This window comes from Orcinus orca, chromosome 11, assembly GCF_937001465.1.
Source record: "Orcinus orca chromosome 11, mOrcOrc1.1, whole genome shotgun sequence".
NCBI lineage: Eukaryota > Metazoa > Chordata > Mammalia > Artiodactyla > Delphinidae > Orcinus > Orcinus orca.
The window spans coordinates 21,520,055-21,537,630 of NC_064569.1; the positions used below are offsets into that span (position 1 = coordinate 21,520,055).

Below are 17,576 nucleotides of genomic sequence, written 5' to 3' on the forward strand. Positions count from 1 at the left end.
CGTTATGCTCTCCGAGTTAGGCCCAAGCTTCTTGATGGCTGGGAATTAATCCGTCCTTTATTTGTGCTCTCCTATATGATCTAACCCATTGCAACCAACATGGTAGGCACTAAATATAAAAGTTGTTAAACAAATAATAATTTCTTGAGCCTTGAAATGCTATTCTGATCCTCACTCATATATATTTTAAATTTTCATGTAACATTTACTCTGCGTCAGATACTGTATAACTATTAACTTGTTTAATCTTATAAAAATCCTAGTGGTAGGGATGATTACCCATTTTTCAGATGAAGAAACTGAGACATAAGAAGGTTAAAGTACCTGCATAAGCCCCCAAGTCCGTGTCTAAACACCATGCCATGCTGTGTCTCTCTCACACACAGCCTCCTTCTAGTAACTCCCTTTGAACACTCCACTCTTATTTCATCCTTGGGTACCTGGGCACAAATGAGTTAGACACTAGAGGACAAAGTGAGGAAGGCATGACCTTCTTAAGTAACAATACATCTTATCATCCTCCAGTAAAATGAGTTATCTTGTTATATATCTGTTGCCACTATGTCTTTGTCTGCTAAAATGATATTTCAAACTGGGTTTAGTGCTTCCAAATGGTACTAGGCGCTCATTCAGGAAACAGGTATTCTCCGAGGCCCTGCGGCACAGGTGCAGCTGAGACAGTGGAAACTTCCCAACCCCCCACTGGAACCACAGTTGAGTTTTCTCTCAGAGGTGAGGCTCCAAGTCTTAGAGGAAAATTCACGGTCTGGTCCTAACCAGTGCTGTCCTCTGGGGAATCCCAGCAGCACGGATGTGTTATCATGTGGACAGTAGACCAACTACCAATTAACAGCCAGACTCCAGCCAGGGTTGTGGGAGGGGTCAGGCCACACACAGTCCTCCCAGTGAATAAAACGGAAACAGTCAAATTCGGACCACTCCAAAATTCCTACCACAACTGCTTCCGGCTTGTAATAGAGAACAAACATTAACATACTCAAAATTTAGTATAAAGAAATATTTTAAATATTAGAGTTGTCAGAATTTTAGAACTAGGATGAAGAGACTTTGGAAACCACTTAGATTCTCATTGTGAATGAGGAGTTGATGTGCAGGGCAGTCAAGTCTCTTCTCAAAGTCACAGGTAGAACCAGGGCCAAGGGCCTTTATATCACAGCATGGTACCCAGCCGGCTAGCGAAAATTCCTGGGTAATTATCTCTCTGTCAAGCTGTAAGTACCTCTGCAAATAAACCACCCCTGAATTTGGCTAGTTTTGAATTTCAGATCCTGGTGAACTGGTGTTTTTTTTTTTTTTTTTAATGTCAGTTGTGTTTGAAATGCTAATCAATAATCTCACAGAATGACACAAACAATTTGAACTCTTTCTTAAGAGTTAATAATGACAGCAGGACACCAATGCAGAAGGATATTCTTTCTAAAGTGAAATGTGTGCTTTGTATTGGAACTTTTTCAAATGTTGGGAAAAAATTAAAAAGGTAATTACATGACTGAAAAATGCTGTTAAGTTAGTTCTTCAGTTGAAGAAGCCTAAAATGTAGCCTTTGGAAATGAAACACACTTCCTTTGTGGCTCCCTCCACAGAGACAAGATAAGGGCAAAGCTTGCACTGCCCCCCAATCCCAGGGGGAACTTGAAGTAAGCTAGACAAAATCTGTTCTCCCAGCACTTTTTTTTTTTTTTTTTGCGGTACGCGGGCCTCTCACTGTTGTGGCCTCTCCCGTTGCGGGGCACAGGCTCCGGACGCGCAGGCTCAGCGGCCATGGCTCACGGGCCCAGCCGCTCCGCGGCATGTGGGATCTTCCCGGACCGGGGCACGAACCCGCGTCCCCTGCATCGGCAGGCGGACTCTCGACCACTGTGCCACCAGGGAAGCCCCTCCCAGCACTTTTGTTCTGACTCAGTGGCAGCTCCTACACTCCTTCCACAACAGCCCTGCCCCGTGTCCTCTCTGGGACTCTCCTGCTGGCATCACACCATACCTCTTTGTGGCAAGAGCTCTCCTAAAATCACTTGTTGAACTCAAATGGTTTCAATGGTTCAAGCCATTCAAATGTTTAAGTGAGCTCCTGACTTTCAGTTTAACAAAGGAACAAATGCAAATGGACTTGAGTTTGACTCAGGCCACAAGATATAGGAAGGTCCTTCTGCAGGGCCTGTCCTGGTGGTAACACTCACTATGTAAAAACTGTGGTGACTTGTTTAGGGTCTGCCTTCTGCTCTAAACAGGAAACTCCGTGACAGGCCACACCTGTCCTGCTCTCCTCTGCCCACCTTTCCAGGGGCTAACGCAGTGCCTAGGACACGGTAGGTAGTATTTATTGAACAAATGAAGTTGACCATTGCCTGACCTCTAAGAGAAACATGATGCTGAATCAGAAAAGGGTTTGAACATTAAAAGGCTTAAGAATGCTCTGAATCTGCAAAACAGTATTTAAATGTAGCCATATTATTTTAAGAGGCCAATACTTTAAGCGGAAGTGGAATGATCAAACATTTCTTGAGCAACGACCAGGAACCAGACACCACGGTAGGCCCAAGGATGGAGGTGGTTTTCTTGAATACATACAGGGATCCTGGCAAAGAGGGGTAGGATCCCCATTTACAGGTGAGGAAACAAGACTCAGAGCTGGGGTGACTCACCTTAGTTGCTATTATTTCAAAACACCTTGATCTTGAAATCCCCTTAAAAGTAACTGACTCCACAAACAGGACATTACGTGACTCATCTTTGAAATACAAGTGCTAAATCATTTTTGTAAAATTCAGCAATTATTTTTCAGTAATTCCCTTAGATAAAACTAGTCCAAAAGCCTATGGAAACTAGCTTGCCTGATAACCTTACCTAACACAAGAGTAGTGTTTCAGCTTAATTGCCATCTTGACTAATTACTCACGATGTGGCACAGGCTATGCTGGCCTATTAAAAACCAGTAGACAGAAGCTGTGTGGCTTTACAGTATATAGTTCTCATTCCCACAACTTACATTTTCATGGCATCTGTTACTCTCTGGAAGAAAGCCAGAATTTCTGAGTAAAACGTATCAGTCCTAACAATGTGAACATTATTATTCCAGAAAGCCAACTGAGAATTGAACAAGATCTTACAGTAATGACTAGAACTTTGAAACAAGAATTTTCATTGGCACAGTGGGAAGAAATCTTTTTTTTTTTTTTTTTTTGGAAGAAATCTTTTTATCAAGGTTATGAGAATCAGAGATGTGAGCATCCCTTTAGAAGCTTCAAATAAATGCCTTAGGATGGGTCACCATTTCAGACAGGCCTCTATAGATTGAACAAAGCCCAAATCACTTTGCTCTAAACATTTGGGTTTGCGGCATAATTCCACACTAAAACTTATTAATCAGTGTTGGGTTACAGGATATCCACATATTGACCAAAACACTTCTAGGTTCGCTGGCTGATGAAAAGTTAAAATCGTCTTTCGGAGCCCTCCTATGAAAATTGTTTTTCTCCTTTCTGGTTCTACTTTTTGATGAGTAAAATCTGGGTGGTAGGACCTACACATTATTATTCTCATTAGTTGTTATTATCAGTATTAAATAACAGTTACAGTTTCGTGTCCGTCTGTCTAAGAGCGTGTTTCTCTGATTTACTCACTCTGTATAGTTTCCCTTGGAACGCTTCATCCAAATCTGTGATTTCGGCTGTCAAGTATACTCCAGTGGTGTATAAATTTTATGATCATTTAACAAATTTTTAGTCAGTATCTACTATATACCAGCCACTGCTCTATGCTCTGGAAATCTTCCCCCTGTGGTAGTTGATCTTTTCTAACTCCTTGTGGGAATTGGAGACCCATCTATTCAGTTTCTTATTGGACATATGCACTTAGACACGCAAATTGTTCCTGTGCACTTGGACACTGATATCATCACATCTCCTCAGCTGGCCCTTGAGGAACTCCTAGGAGTTGGGTTGGGCCCCACTGCTCAACCCAGCACCCCCAACTATCTCAGGCCAGAGACTGAAACCTCTTTCCTCTTGCCTTCGGTGAGTCTTCTGCCTGAATCATTTCATACTCATCACTTCCTCTCAATCCGCAGTGGCATTTCATACCAGCTCTCATCACTGTTGCTAGGAAATGAAATCTTTCTACCCGTTTTTTTCTTTTTTTCCTTGCTCCAGGAAGGCCCCCTTGAATACGTTTCCTACACTGTTATGGAACATACTTTCTAAAATGCACATCTGACCTTGTCTCTTTGGTTTAATATCTCTGAAGGGCTTCCCTTAGCTTTCGGGGTAAAGACTTGCGAGCACACAAGGACCTTGTGATCAGGCTTCTAGTTACATTTCCTCCTGGACAGCCTCACTCTCTCCCTAGACAGGCTGACCTGCTCCCTCCACCTGCTCCCTCCTCATTTACTGACTCACCCAAGCATCCAGGCCTGACCCTGTGAAGCCTCCCTGCCCAGGCTGTCTGCTCTGCAGCAGGCTCCACAGCTGCAATGGGCCATCACCACCCTTTATTTGATTTCTCTGCTGTATTTCACCAGTGTTTTTTGAAGGAAGCTACGGTATTTGCCTCAACCTTGAATCCCTAGGCAGCCCAGTGCCTGGAGCACAGTAAGCACTCAGACTGTGAGCCTGCGTTTATTGGATGAACAAATCTTGAACTGATGGAAAAAGATTTATTGGTTTGCAGTTTTAAGGCATTCTGGATCATACCTCAACTATTGCAGCTTAAAAACTAAGGATTCTAATTCCTTAAAATACGTGTTGGAGAAGCAGAAAGAGATTTCCTCCTTCCAAAGGATGTCTTTTGGTTGGGGTTTGGGTTTTTTTGCCCTCCCTTCTCTCCAACACTGAACTTACATATATTCGACTTTAGTCGTTCTACTTGATTCTTCACTAGGAGATGGAATAGCTAAAGGTAAACTCATATACAAAGGTGCCAGAAAAATGTCTGTTTGGACCCTGGTTCAAGCCCTATTTACTGAGAACCTTGGATAAGTAATAAGCTTCTCTGGGCCTCAGTTAACATAAAATGGGTATAATTAAATAGGATAACATGCAAAGCTGCTAGCACATAGTATACACTGAATTAGTTTTCTTTCTTTTTCTCTGCTTACAGTTTCCCTTAAAGATACACACTTCAGGGCTTCCCTGGTGGCGCAGTGGTTGAGAGTCCGCCTGCCGATGCAGGGGACGCGGGTTCGTGCCCCGGTCAGGGAAGATCCCACATGCCGCGGAGCGGCTGGGCGCATGAGCCATGGCCGCTGAGCCTGCGCGTCCGGAGCCTGTGCTCCGCAACGGGAGAGGCCACAACAGTGAGAGGCCCGCGTACCGGAAAAAAAAAAAAAAAAAAAAGATACACACTTCACCTGGAATATATTCCTCTCCATCCCTTCTGACAAAATCCTCATTTTTTAAGGTCCAACTCTCCTCCTAATCTTCTCTGTGTAGTTGTCCCTGGAGCCTTCAGCCAGAAAGGGCTGTGCTGTCACCTGGGTTCCAGTGCCTCAATGTCTTATTTACTTTGTTCAACAGATCTATGCTGAGTGTCTACTATGTGTTGGGCATTAATTTAGGGGCTGGGAATCAGCAGTGAACGAAACAGATGTGTAAATGCCTGAGTCGTAGTGGAGAGGAAATAAGTATAAAAACAATATTAGGTCAGATGAATATACGTGCTCTAATGGGTAACAGGAAAGGAAGTAACCAGAATGGGAGTGTCAGGGAGGGGGCCAGGCATGGAAGGAGCTTGGGGACAACAACTGCAAATGGAAGGCATCCACACACCAAGGTACTGACCAGGGAAAAGTGTGGCATTTTTGATAAAAAGAAAAGGGCCAATGTGGTTGCACTGTCGTGGGCTAAGGAAGGTGGGATGGAATGGAATTGGTGAAGTAGGCTGAGGCCAGATGGCATAAGAGGGCCACGGGGAAGAGTCTAAATTTTATTCCAAGTACCACTGAAGGGTTTTAATAAATCAGGGGTGTACTGGTATAATTTGTTTTAAGATTTCTCCAGCTACTGTGTGTCTGAACGTCTATTATCTCTCTCATGGGAGTTCTGATTTGCACTATAGTTTCTGGTGAATATACCTGTCTTTTCTATCACACTGTGGTTCTGTAAGGGCAGTGATGATGTTTTATTCTTGTTTCCATCAGTGCCTCATGCATAGTCTCCCCAGTAAATGCTTGTCAAATTAAATGGAAATGTCCTGTTCCTTCTTTCTTGCCTGCAACTGTAATAATTGTCATTGTAACCCTTCTAATCTTTGCAGGAAACTTGCAGTTGCCAGCTAGAGCTGAACGAGGACAGTTTTCATATTTGTATTCCTCTCAGGCCTTCCTGCCATTGTAGGCTTCTCCGCTGACTTCCTGTCTCCCAGCCAGGTTACTCCCAGCCCCGGCCTGCAGGGCGCGTTTGTGGTCCCTCTTCTGTAGAGCGTGAGGTTTGTGCTGGGCACCCGCCCTCACAGGAAGCATCGCTGCTAGCTTTACACGACTAACAGCATCATCGTAGAACAACAGCACGCGCGCTGGCCACTTGCATGTGTCCTGCACGTAACCGACACAGCATCCCCTTCTGCTGGCTGTGTCCTCCCTAAGCCTCGGTTTCCTCATGTGTAGAATGGGGATAATCACATCAGACTGCCTCCCGGGGTTGATACAAGGCCTTTAAAGAGATCATGCATGTCAAACTGCACAGCAGATAGCACTCATCGAACGTCAATTTATATTAGTCGTAGTACTGTTTTTGTTTTTTAAAGATTTTTTTGATGTGGACCATATTTTAAAAGTCTTTATTGAATCTGTTACAATACTGTTTCTGTTTTATGTTTTGTTTTTTTGGCCGAGAGGCACGTGGGATCTTAGCTCCCCGACCAGGGATCAAACCTGCGTCCCCTGCATTGGAAGGCGAAGTCTTCACCACTGGACCGCCAGGGAAGTCCCATTAGTCATAGTACTGTTAGTATGCACGATTTGATTTAATCCTGGTAGCAACTCTGCAAGGGAAGTCTTGTTATATACAGGGTCAATATTCAGCTGGTTTGCATAGATATGGCTATACTAGTTGCTAAAACTGTTGCAGTATCTCCCAGTTGCCAAATTACCTGCTGTCCCAAGCCCTCTAAATCCTGCTCCCCGACTCCATGACCCTGCAGCCTTCTCTGCCCAGGTTCTTTCCCTGGGATCCCTACCTCCCCCTTCTCCCCATGACCTGGCAGCTAATGGGACAGGGTCTGGCACAGCAGGAGGCCTCCAGGTTCCAGACAATTCCCCTTATTCTATTCCGAGTGCTGACTGTCTGATTACACTTCCTTCATTGATGGGTAATGTGAAGTACAGAGGGAATAAGTCGTCCTCGATCTTATAAATGGGAATCCTAGGAAGTCAGACTTCAGAATCTGATGCCCAGGTGCCTTCCCTGACGCTGAGCTTCTCCTTAGACACTGATTAGAAAAACTAACAAGAGCCACTTTAGCTTCTTGAACTCTGAGGACTATTACCCGGACACCAGCAGATTCAGTTTCTGATCAATTCAGGAAGCAGTCAATGACATCTGAGAGTCCCCGCCTCAAGTGCCTGCCCTCGACCTTATTCCCCACCCCACTTCCATCCGAATCTCATTTAAAACAATTTGGCCCAAATCCTTCCACCCTCACTTCCGGCGCTGAGGACAGTCTTTGAGATGAAGACTCCGTGTACAGCCACACCGTTAAATAGTCACCATTTCTATCTCTATTTTCAAAATAAGAAGAGAATTAGAAAGACGTTAATGTGCACCAATATGTGGTAACTCATGGATTATAGTACGAATACTAAATAGGAAATTAGGATAATGTATAGGATAGATCCCACAACAAAAATGGAATCCAGAGTTGGGAATGGAAAAAGATCCCTCTTAAATTGAAGACACATGTCTGGATTTAAAATGTGGACAGTAGAGGTGGCATCTCCTTGAATGTAGACATTTCCTTCTTAATTGTACATTCTGAAGCTACAACCTCCCGCCCCCAGCTTGCCTTGAAATGTAAGCATTTTAAAAGTGTCTTATTATGTCCTAACGTCTTTAAAATAGGTTTTCAAGATTGAGCAGTTACATAATTGGCTTAATTAGATTCAATTACACAATTAGCGTAAATTGGAAATAATAGGATCAGAACATATAATTTCATAATTATGGCACATGACAATAAGGCAGACATTAAGCTGGCCAACAGTGCTAATGCAGGAGGGGTACATACAAATCTTAGAAGACTTGATGTCTTTCATGAGCCCAAATATATCCTCCCTCCAATAGTTACGGCTCAAAAATACGGTTTAACTAAACGAGATTGATTTTGAGTTCCAGCCACAGAAAACAACATCTGGAAAATTCTTAGCTCTTTTCCTTCCTTCTGGGTGACTACATTTCTTTTCTATCTCATTAAAAGGACAATCCCTCTCTTTCTGAGGCCTTAATAGATTATGCAAGGAAGCATTCATTCTGAAGGGTGAATTACGCTGAACCACCCACCAATGCGCATGCTTGCCCCTCTGCTAGGACAGCAGCTTCAGGGGCACTGCTGAGGATTTGTGCATATATGGGATGGGTCAGCCTTCAGAAATACTGAGAGACGACGGAGGGATTAAATTGCCTGTCTCTCAGATCAGCCACCCGACTTTTAATATTGCATTCATTATACTTGGTTCAGGTGGCATAACATCCCTGCTGCGTCTTTATCTTCCGATTTTAAAAGAGGGGAAAGATGACATTTGCCTAATGAGAAATTCATGTTCTCAACTCCTGCAGCTATTTTGGTGTATCTTTCCGTAAATTATGTCCAACTACCAGAGGGCTATGAATAAACCGTTCATTTGTTAATTCACTCATTATTTTATTTACTCATTGAATAAATGTTTTGAGCTTCCTGAGGGAAGAGATTACTTCTTATTTATCCTTACATATCAAACCCACAGCACAGCTGCTAGCATATAAGAGGCACTCAGTGTCTATCGAACTGCTTTCAATATATATTATAGCTATCATCTGCCCTGGTCTTACACAGAACAAAAGCTACTCTATTCCTGGTTGTGGCCTTCAAGAAACTTACAATTATTTTTTGTGTCACGACAATTATTATGTTAACAAAAACATGAGTTAATTGGTACAACCATTATGGAGAACAGTATGGAGTTTCCTTAAAAAACTAAAAGATAGAACTACCATATGATCTAGCAATCCCACTCCTGGGCATATATCCAGAGAAAACTATAATTTGAAAAGATACATGCACCCCAATGTTCATAGCAGCACTATTTACAATAGCCAGGACATGGAAGCAACCTAAATGCCCACCGACAGATGAATGAAGATGTGGTATGTATATATATGTGTGTGCGCGTGTGTGTGCGCGTGTGTGTGTGTATATGTACACACACACACACACAATGGAATATTATTCAGTCATAAAAAGAATGAAATAATGCCATTTGCAGCAACATGGATGGACCTAGAGATTATCATACTAAGTGAAGTAAGTCAGACAAAGACAAATATCATATGATATCACTTATATGTGGAATCTAAAAAAATGATACAAATGAACTTACAAAACATAAACAGACTCACAGACTTAGAAAACAAACTTATGGTTACCAGGGTGGAAGGGGAGGGGAGGGATAAATTGGGAGATTGGGACTGACGTAAACACACTACTATATATAAAATAGATAACTAATAAGGACCTACTGTATAGCACAGGGAACTCTACTCAATACTCTATAATGGCCTATATGGGAAAAGACTCTAAAACAGAGGGGATATATGTATATGTATAACTAATTCACTTTGCTGTACAGCAGAAACTAACACAACATTGTAAAGCAACTATACTCTAATAAAAATTTAAAAAACAACCCCCCTCCAAAAACATGAGTTAAATTGTCCCAGCTGACATCACTATGATGTCCACAAAGAATTTTTAGTCAAGAGTCAAATAAGTAGAAGAGCTTAAAAGTGCCACGTGCTAAAATGAGAAACTGGTCCCCACAAAGCCATGGTCATGGGGCACGGTCAGCCAGGGTCTGGGTCACAGCCCAGTACACCAGAACACATGGGCAGTTCTCTGAACACACATGTGGTACCTGTCCTTCCAGGTACCTCTGGTTTTGATCCCACTGTTTGTCAAATTAAGTACTAAATATTCCCAAAGGTCCTGAACATACCTCAGCAAACGAACAACTGAAAATGTCTCCAAAGTGTTAGAGAAACCTCTAAAAGCCTTGGGCATTTTTTCTAATGATCTCTATTTTGTTTGTTCCTCTTCAATATCATCCTATGAGTAATGGGAGAGGCAAAAGGGCTTAGCGATGCTCACAGGCAATTACTAGCACAGGCTGCGGGACTTATCCTCTTAGACCCTTTCCTCCTAGTTTATTGGATTCTCTTTCATTACTTTTACTTTTCTGTATGATCCTTTCTTTTCTGTCTCTTACTTTCTGTCCCCAATAAATACTAGCTCAAAATATCATTCTCTTATCAAAAATGAGCGTTTGTTTGCCAGAAGAAAATATATTACCCAAATACCTTGATCTATTCACATCTCCCCTAACAATATCCCAGAAGAGGTTTTGTGTTAATTCAAAGACTCAGACAGTGGATAGTCCAACAGCTTGGTGTAGGGTTTGAAGGCAGGGGTGAGGAATTTTTAAGCTTCTGTTAATATTTCAGGGTCTTGATCCTGTCACTAGAGGGATGTAGAGGCACAAATGTACTTCCTAAGATCCTAACCCCTAGAAGCTATATATTAACTTATTTAAAATGTATGTTTTAATGCACATTAGTATAAATATTCCTTATGGGACCTAGTAGTAAAGAATAAAGTTGAAGTACTGGAGGCGAAAAAATATACAGAGGGAGAAACATCCCCAAACTTGTTATATTCTTGTTTTTCTCATTTCACCAGAAGACAGGAAACATTTTCTAAGGGCCTCTAGGTACAAACCAGGCTTAAAGTGTGTAGAATTCAGATGAGTTGTTTTGTGAACAAATATGAAGAACTTCCTTATTTTATGTTGCATAAATCCTTGAGGGTAAAAGCTACGTCAATTATGAGGAATTAAAAACTTCTTCTAAAGCTCTACTGGTTTAAGCACTTAAATCAACTTGGTAAATGCACCTCTTTTTAAGGACCAAAAATTAAAGTGGGAGCAAAATGGAAGTTTTCCTACCAAACTGTTAAGAGTAGTTACCTCTGACCTGGAGGGAGAGAAAATGTAGTCTTTGAATTGAGCTACAGACATGCTTCAACTTGCCATGTGCTCTAAAATCTTCTCTCTCTAGGAGGGTCAAGATTAGGAGGCCATAATCTCCAAGGAGCCTGGAATAACAGATTTTCCAAACTGGGTTCATCAACTACAGATTTTTAGAAGTTTTCCAAAAAGGCTATTTCAGTAAATGAACACTCTTACCGGCAAGTGACTTTTTGTTTCCATCCTTCCAAAGCTTAATATCTCTCTTTCTTCTCCTGCCCATTAAAATCCAGGACCAGTGCCTGTTCTCTTGGGTGTGCACTGCTTGGATGAGAATGAGACAGTTCATGTTGCAATAAGCTTGTGGGCTCTCCTCCCTCCTGTCCTGGTTCTGGAGAGAGTTCTGACAGGAGAGGATGGATAGACACACGGATCAGTATGTCTTAAAAATTCAAGCACGAGAGCCCGGCACAATGCGGGTCTTAATGTGAAAGCTAAAGACGGGTCAACGTTTTTGCAGCAGTCTTCTCTCACGGTGAACGTCACCTGGTGATTTCCTTATCACAAAATCCAAAGGCTTGGACCTGTCTCCTCTTTGCAGCAACTGATGCTGTGAACTCTGACACGGAAATACTCATCTCTTGGCTTCTAACATGCTCCATTGCCTGGTTCTTCTTCTACCCTTTTCAGTGTCTTCTCCTCTACTTATTTTACTTGTCTTTCTCTTTTTTCCTAAATGGGAGATTTCCCCAGGTTCTGTCTCTGGCTTTCTCTTCTCCTCTCTCTGCATTTCTCCCTTCTCCCACCTCTTGCTAACCTGAAGGCTTCAACTGTCATTCCATGTGGACGATGCCACTGAAAACTGTCAATTACTGAGTATCTACCATGAGCTGGACACTTTAAAAAAATATTTATTTTATTTTATTTATTTCCTTTATTTTTTTGGCTGTGTTGGGTCTTAGTTGCAGCATACAGGATCTTAGTTGAGGCACACGGGATCTTTGTTGAGGCATGTGCGATCTTTCATTGCTGCACGCAGGCTCTCTCGTTGAGGCGCACGAGCTCAGTAGTTGTGGTGCGCGGGCTTAGATGTCCCACGGCATGTGGGATCTTAGCTCCTCGACCAGGGATCGAACCTTCGTTCCCTGCATCGGAAGGTGGATTCTTTACCTCTGGACCACCAGGGAAGTCCCGAGCTGGACACTTTTTACATGTCATCTCACTGATCTCACACCAATTTTCTGCCTTTTAGGTGAGGAGGTAGAATCTCAGGGAGGTTTGAAGACTCACCCGAGACATCAAGACCACAGAGCAGACGTGCTAGAGCCAGTGCTGGAGTTCAGATCTTTCTGGCTGTAAGGCCCACACTGTTGTCACTACACCGGCCCTCCTAACCCATGACTCGGCCTCTGGTCTCATTTCAAAATCCACAAGTCTTCTTCTCTGACTGGTTTCTCCTCCTAACAGAGACTTTCTGAAACCGTTCACCACCTTTCTCCCAATGACCCGGCTCACGGTGGCGGGAGTCTCTGTCTCATCTCGCGGTCCTCCCCTTGCCCTGCTTCTCCACACCTACCTCCTAATCTCACCAGCTGCCAGATGCTACCTCTGACTTCATCTTTCCCTTCTCCCAACCAGCCGACACACCACTTCCTGAGCACTGTTCCCCAGGCCACATTCTTCCCTTAGGTAAAATCTTCGGTGGCTTCCCACTGCTGGGAGAAAATAATGTCCAAATACCTACACTTCTTGCTCAAAAGTCCAATCTACTTTTTGGGTCATATCTCTCAGAACTTCCTGACACGTAAACTGTGTACCAGTGAAACCGGGCAACTAACTATCCCCTGAGTGTCTGAATGTCCCATTTCTATGCTTTTGTTCAGGCTGCTCCTTCTTACAGGAACTCACTCTGAATCCAGCAGCCACTCCCCATCTGCACAAACTCTACCCCGTCTCATGTAATGCACACGCAGACACACACACACACACACACACACACACACACACCCCGATTCTCCTCCACCACCTTCCAGTTGGATGTCACTTTACATCTTTAAGGCTTCCCAGATTTCCATCTGTTCCACTCTTGGGGAACTTAGCCTGTTCTACTTTGGGTTTATTGCCCCCCTCCTCTTCTTCGTAAGCTCTAAATCCCTTGGCACAGAAGGGACATTTCAGACTCCTCAGCGTATTCCCTGCAATCTTTTAGTCCAAGGGACATAATGGATGCCTGCCAAATACATATTAATTCAATTTAGTCAAACTTTGGTAAAATCTAGCAGTGTGAGGTCACATTTTAAATGCAATGCTGTACATGATTCTCCCCTAGCAAGAAGAAACCAAATGTTTCACACAGTTTCTGAGCATCTTGAGATCAAGACTGTTTAAATGATGACTATGAGTGCATAGCCTCAAAATGATTACCTTTTTTCCTAATGTAGAAGGGAGAGAGGGCAGAAAAGGATTTGTGGAGAAAAAGAAACAACGTTAGGTTCTGCCCACTGTCATATGAAGAATGGAGAGGAAATAACTTATGGTAGAATGGACGTCAATAAGATAGGATGGCAAACGCTGAATGATAAAAATTCAATTTACATGTAGCTCTCCTGTGACACATAAATATTGTCAGGTAAGGTAAACTACTGCAATATTAACCTGTACTTAGTGAGATGTTAGCCTCTGAAAGTGTTCTTTGGTTTTCCCCTATACTGTAGTTTATGTCTTCCTAAGTGGATGGTAAGTTCGCAGAGGGGAAGACATAGACCCACTGTTACCCGGCTCTTCTGACACTTTGGTGTTTACTAAATGTTATCCTTGGGACTGAGCATCAAAGAGGGTCACAACTCTTCTAAGGTCTCATTCTCAAAGAGTTATTAACACAATTTTGGAGGATGATTTTTGAGAAGATATCCAATATATGGCTATGTTTATACACAAGAATTTATATCAGATTCAATGATACTCACTCCCTAATTGTGTATCATGGATACAAGAACGTTGTAACTTTGACTTCTCTTTAACCCTGTTAGTTTTAATCTTCTATGAAGCAGAAGAAAGTTCAAATCATGGACAACCACGCCCTCTGTGCGATGCTACTGATCTTAAGGAGGAGTTACAAGCAACTGGATGCAGCAAGATCAGTGCAAATCTATCACCAACACCAGTCAATCTATCCAAAATGTGTGCTGACAAAAAGCCAGTGCTCTCCCATTGGGACTGAACATTATCCTCTCCCCGAACACAATGTAATTGCTTAAATCCTTAATTTCTGCAACTCAAGGAATTTCTTAAAGTATGAATCTCCTTTTGCCAATGGCAAAGTTCCAGGTTTGGGGAATTGAGACATTAGTGATGACAGTAGGCATGAGGTCAGAGGATGACAGACAGACTGAATTCACTGCACAGAGAATTCTCCAGGAAATACCATCTGCACACCTGAGGCTTAGATTTGGTGTGTATAACCAAGAAGTCCACTAGGAACCAATGATTTAGCCGGGATAGGGGCTCTTCAATGACTGCCAGTCCTATTTAAAAGTTAACAAAATGATTGCTAGAAACTTTATGTTCTGGGAGAAAGGTAGGGTAGGGAAGGTGAAAGCAGACAAAATGCAACATAGTCATAGATGCAACCCTCTTCTCACTCACCACAATCATTTGAGCCACGTAACTTTCAGGTCCGGTGTATTCAGTCGGGTCTTTCACCTTCACCAGGACTAGGAAGTACAAATAATGCCACATATTGTGTTCTGACTTGATGTGCTCCTCAAAAGAAACCGTTTTATTATCAAACTTGTCCCTCTCGAGTCCTGCAAATCACAGGAGACACAATGTGTGTAATTTAATCAGCACTCGCTTCTTGGCATAAAAACAGAACATAATAATTATTGTGAAAAAACGCTTTCTGAAAGACCATGACAATTTAAAATGTTATGATTAAAAACAACGTAGTATATAAGGCCTGCAAAAAAAAGTCATAGAGTTTTCAATTTCTTTCCTGTGTCTCCTTAGAAATGCACAGTCCTATTATAGATGTAAAATTTGCAGACAATTTTAAATATAGCTGTATCAAAATTGTCAAATTAAACTGGACCGCAAGTCTAAGAAAAAGAAGTCAAAATGATTGTGCAAGAAAAAGCACACTTGCTAATCAGGGCAGAAAGAAAGTATCATTTTAACCGGAAACTTGGGTAAAAGGAGAAAAGGCAGCTAACAGTCATCTCTTCAAAACCACTTGTAATCAGTGAAGGGCAAACGAATGTCCACAGATATCTGGGCTCTGAGCGCAGTAAGGACTCACAGGCTCATTCCACCCCTTAGACTACTGTGTTCCAGGCATTTTGGGGAGGGGAAGGTCTGCTCAATTTCCAGGGCATATTTTTAGCCTCTGGAAGGACACGGAGCAGTAATCTCACTGGGTAGTAAGATTCTTTTCTCTCAAAGGTTGAAGCGCAGATGAAAGGAAATGAATGGGGATGAAGAAAAACATCTATGGAAAAATGAATTATACTGCCAAGTAAAATGGGATGTTGGGATTCAGTCTGGTTTTGCAGTTCAGATACTGGAGGAGAAATCTGGAAATTGAATTCCAAACCTGGCTACTCTTTTCCTAAACATTTTTTTTTTTTTTAAAAAAAAAGGTCATTTGGTCATTTAGGCATGAAGAAGACCCTTTAAACAATAAGACGCAAAACAAAGTACGATAAGTAAAAAACCTGTCCCCAATGAAGGCGTGACCCTTTAAATTATATTACTGGATATTTTTACGGGAAATACCATAAAGTTTGGCTGGCAGATGGCTATGCCTCATCTTACTTGACCTATCAACAGCTCAGCATGCTTCAAATAAAATCCAATCCTCTCCCCCAAACCTGCTCCACCCATGTTCTCTTTTCTTTCCATGACAACTCCGTTCTTCCAGTTTTCAAGCCAAAAGTCTAGGAGTCAACCCTGAATCCTCTCTCTCTCTCTCACACACATGCCACATCCAATTCATGTTGAAATTCTTTTGGCTCTACCCTCAACATATACCCAGAATCTGATTGCTTCTCACCACCTCCATGGTTACCACTCTGGTCTGAGCCATGATCATGTCTCATCTGGATTACCCAAATAATCTCCAGACCCCCTGTTTCCACCTTTATTCCCTGTGGCCTATTCTCAACACAGCAGCCAGAGTGATTCTTTAAAAACCCGAGCAGGATGGTGTCCCTCCTCTGTTCCCAACACTGCGGTGGCTCACCTCCTCAGAATAAAGGTCAAAGTTCTTACAGTGCCCTACAAGTAGGGTTGCCGGGGAAAATACAGGATGCCCAGTTAAGTTCAAAGTTTGGAAAAACATCGAATAATTGTTGAGTTTAACTACATCCCACGCAATATCTTTTTGCTAAGCCCTAAGTGATGTGGCCCTCCAGCCTCTCTAACTTTGTCTCCCTCTATCTTCTCCCTTGCTAACTCTCCTCCAGCCACAATGGCTTCCCTGCTGATCCTTGCACCCAGACCCCTGCCTCAGGGCCTTTGAACTGGCTGTTTCCTCTGCCCACAACCCTCTTCTCTCTGGTATCTCTTTGACTAACTCACTTACCTTCCAGTTTTTCTCAAATCTCACCTTCTCAATGCGGCTTACCTTGATCACTTTATTTAATCCTATAGCCTGTCTCTTCCGTTTTGCCAATACTTTCGATCACTCTTTCCTTGTCCCCTTCCTTTTCCTAGAGTGCTTATCACCTCTTAACAGGCTGAATATAGCCATATCAAAGGTGTTCTATTAAACTGGACCACAAGTCTCAATTACAGAGGTAAAAATGATTGTGCAAGAAAAATCCAGCCTGCTAACTGGCACAGAAAAGAGGAATATCATTTTATCCAGGAACTTAGATATGAGCTTATTACGTTGATTATTTATTGCATGTCCATGGGCAGATATATGTGTCTCTTTTCTTCACCAATGGTCCCAATAGCTTAGAATATTGCCTGCTACATAGTCGGCACTGAATAAAATATTAATTGAGTGAATTAAGACTATGTCACTAAGAATATAACAGAACTGAAGAGATGCAGAAAGAGTAGGATACAAGCAGAAAGCAATGAGGCAGTAGAAGCTGTGAACTGGCAGAAACCAGGAGGTAGAGCAGCAAGTAGAGAGAAGCAATTAGAATAGGGAAGCCATTCTAGACAGAAAGAAAGGGGAAGCTGAGAAAAAAGCTGTTGGGTAATAGTGTATGGTGGGGCTGAGGGTCTTGCTTTAGTTTCATGAATAGCATCTGGCTCTCCATGATGGCTCTTTGCTTACTGCACCTGTTATCTTAAACTGCTCATGTATTGTTTCAGTAAATTCTCATTACTTTAAGAA

At 42.4% G+C, this 17,576-nt stretch overlaps 1 protein-coding gene across 3 annotated transcripts in view; it reads right to left on the reverse strand.

The window, feature by feature from the left end:
• Positions 1-17,576, reverse strand: part of ITPR2 (inositol 1,4,5-trisphosphate receptor type 2) — a 523,758-nt gene that overhangs the window by 39,210 nt on the left and 466,972 nt on the right. For 2 of the 3 annotated variants that reach the window (XM_033430221.2, XM_004270904.3), the window contains one exon: positions 14,873-15,033. In XM_033430221.2, coding sequence (XP_033286112.1) covers positions 14,873-15,033 — 161 coding nt within the window. Of the gene's footprint in view, positions 1-11,446; positions 11,631-14,872; positions 15,034-17,576 lie in introns of all 3 variants that reach the window. The other variant, XR_004483814.2, reaches the window with a different exon arrangement.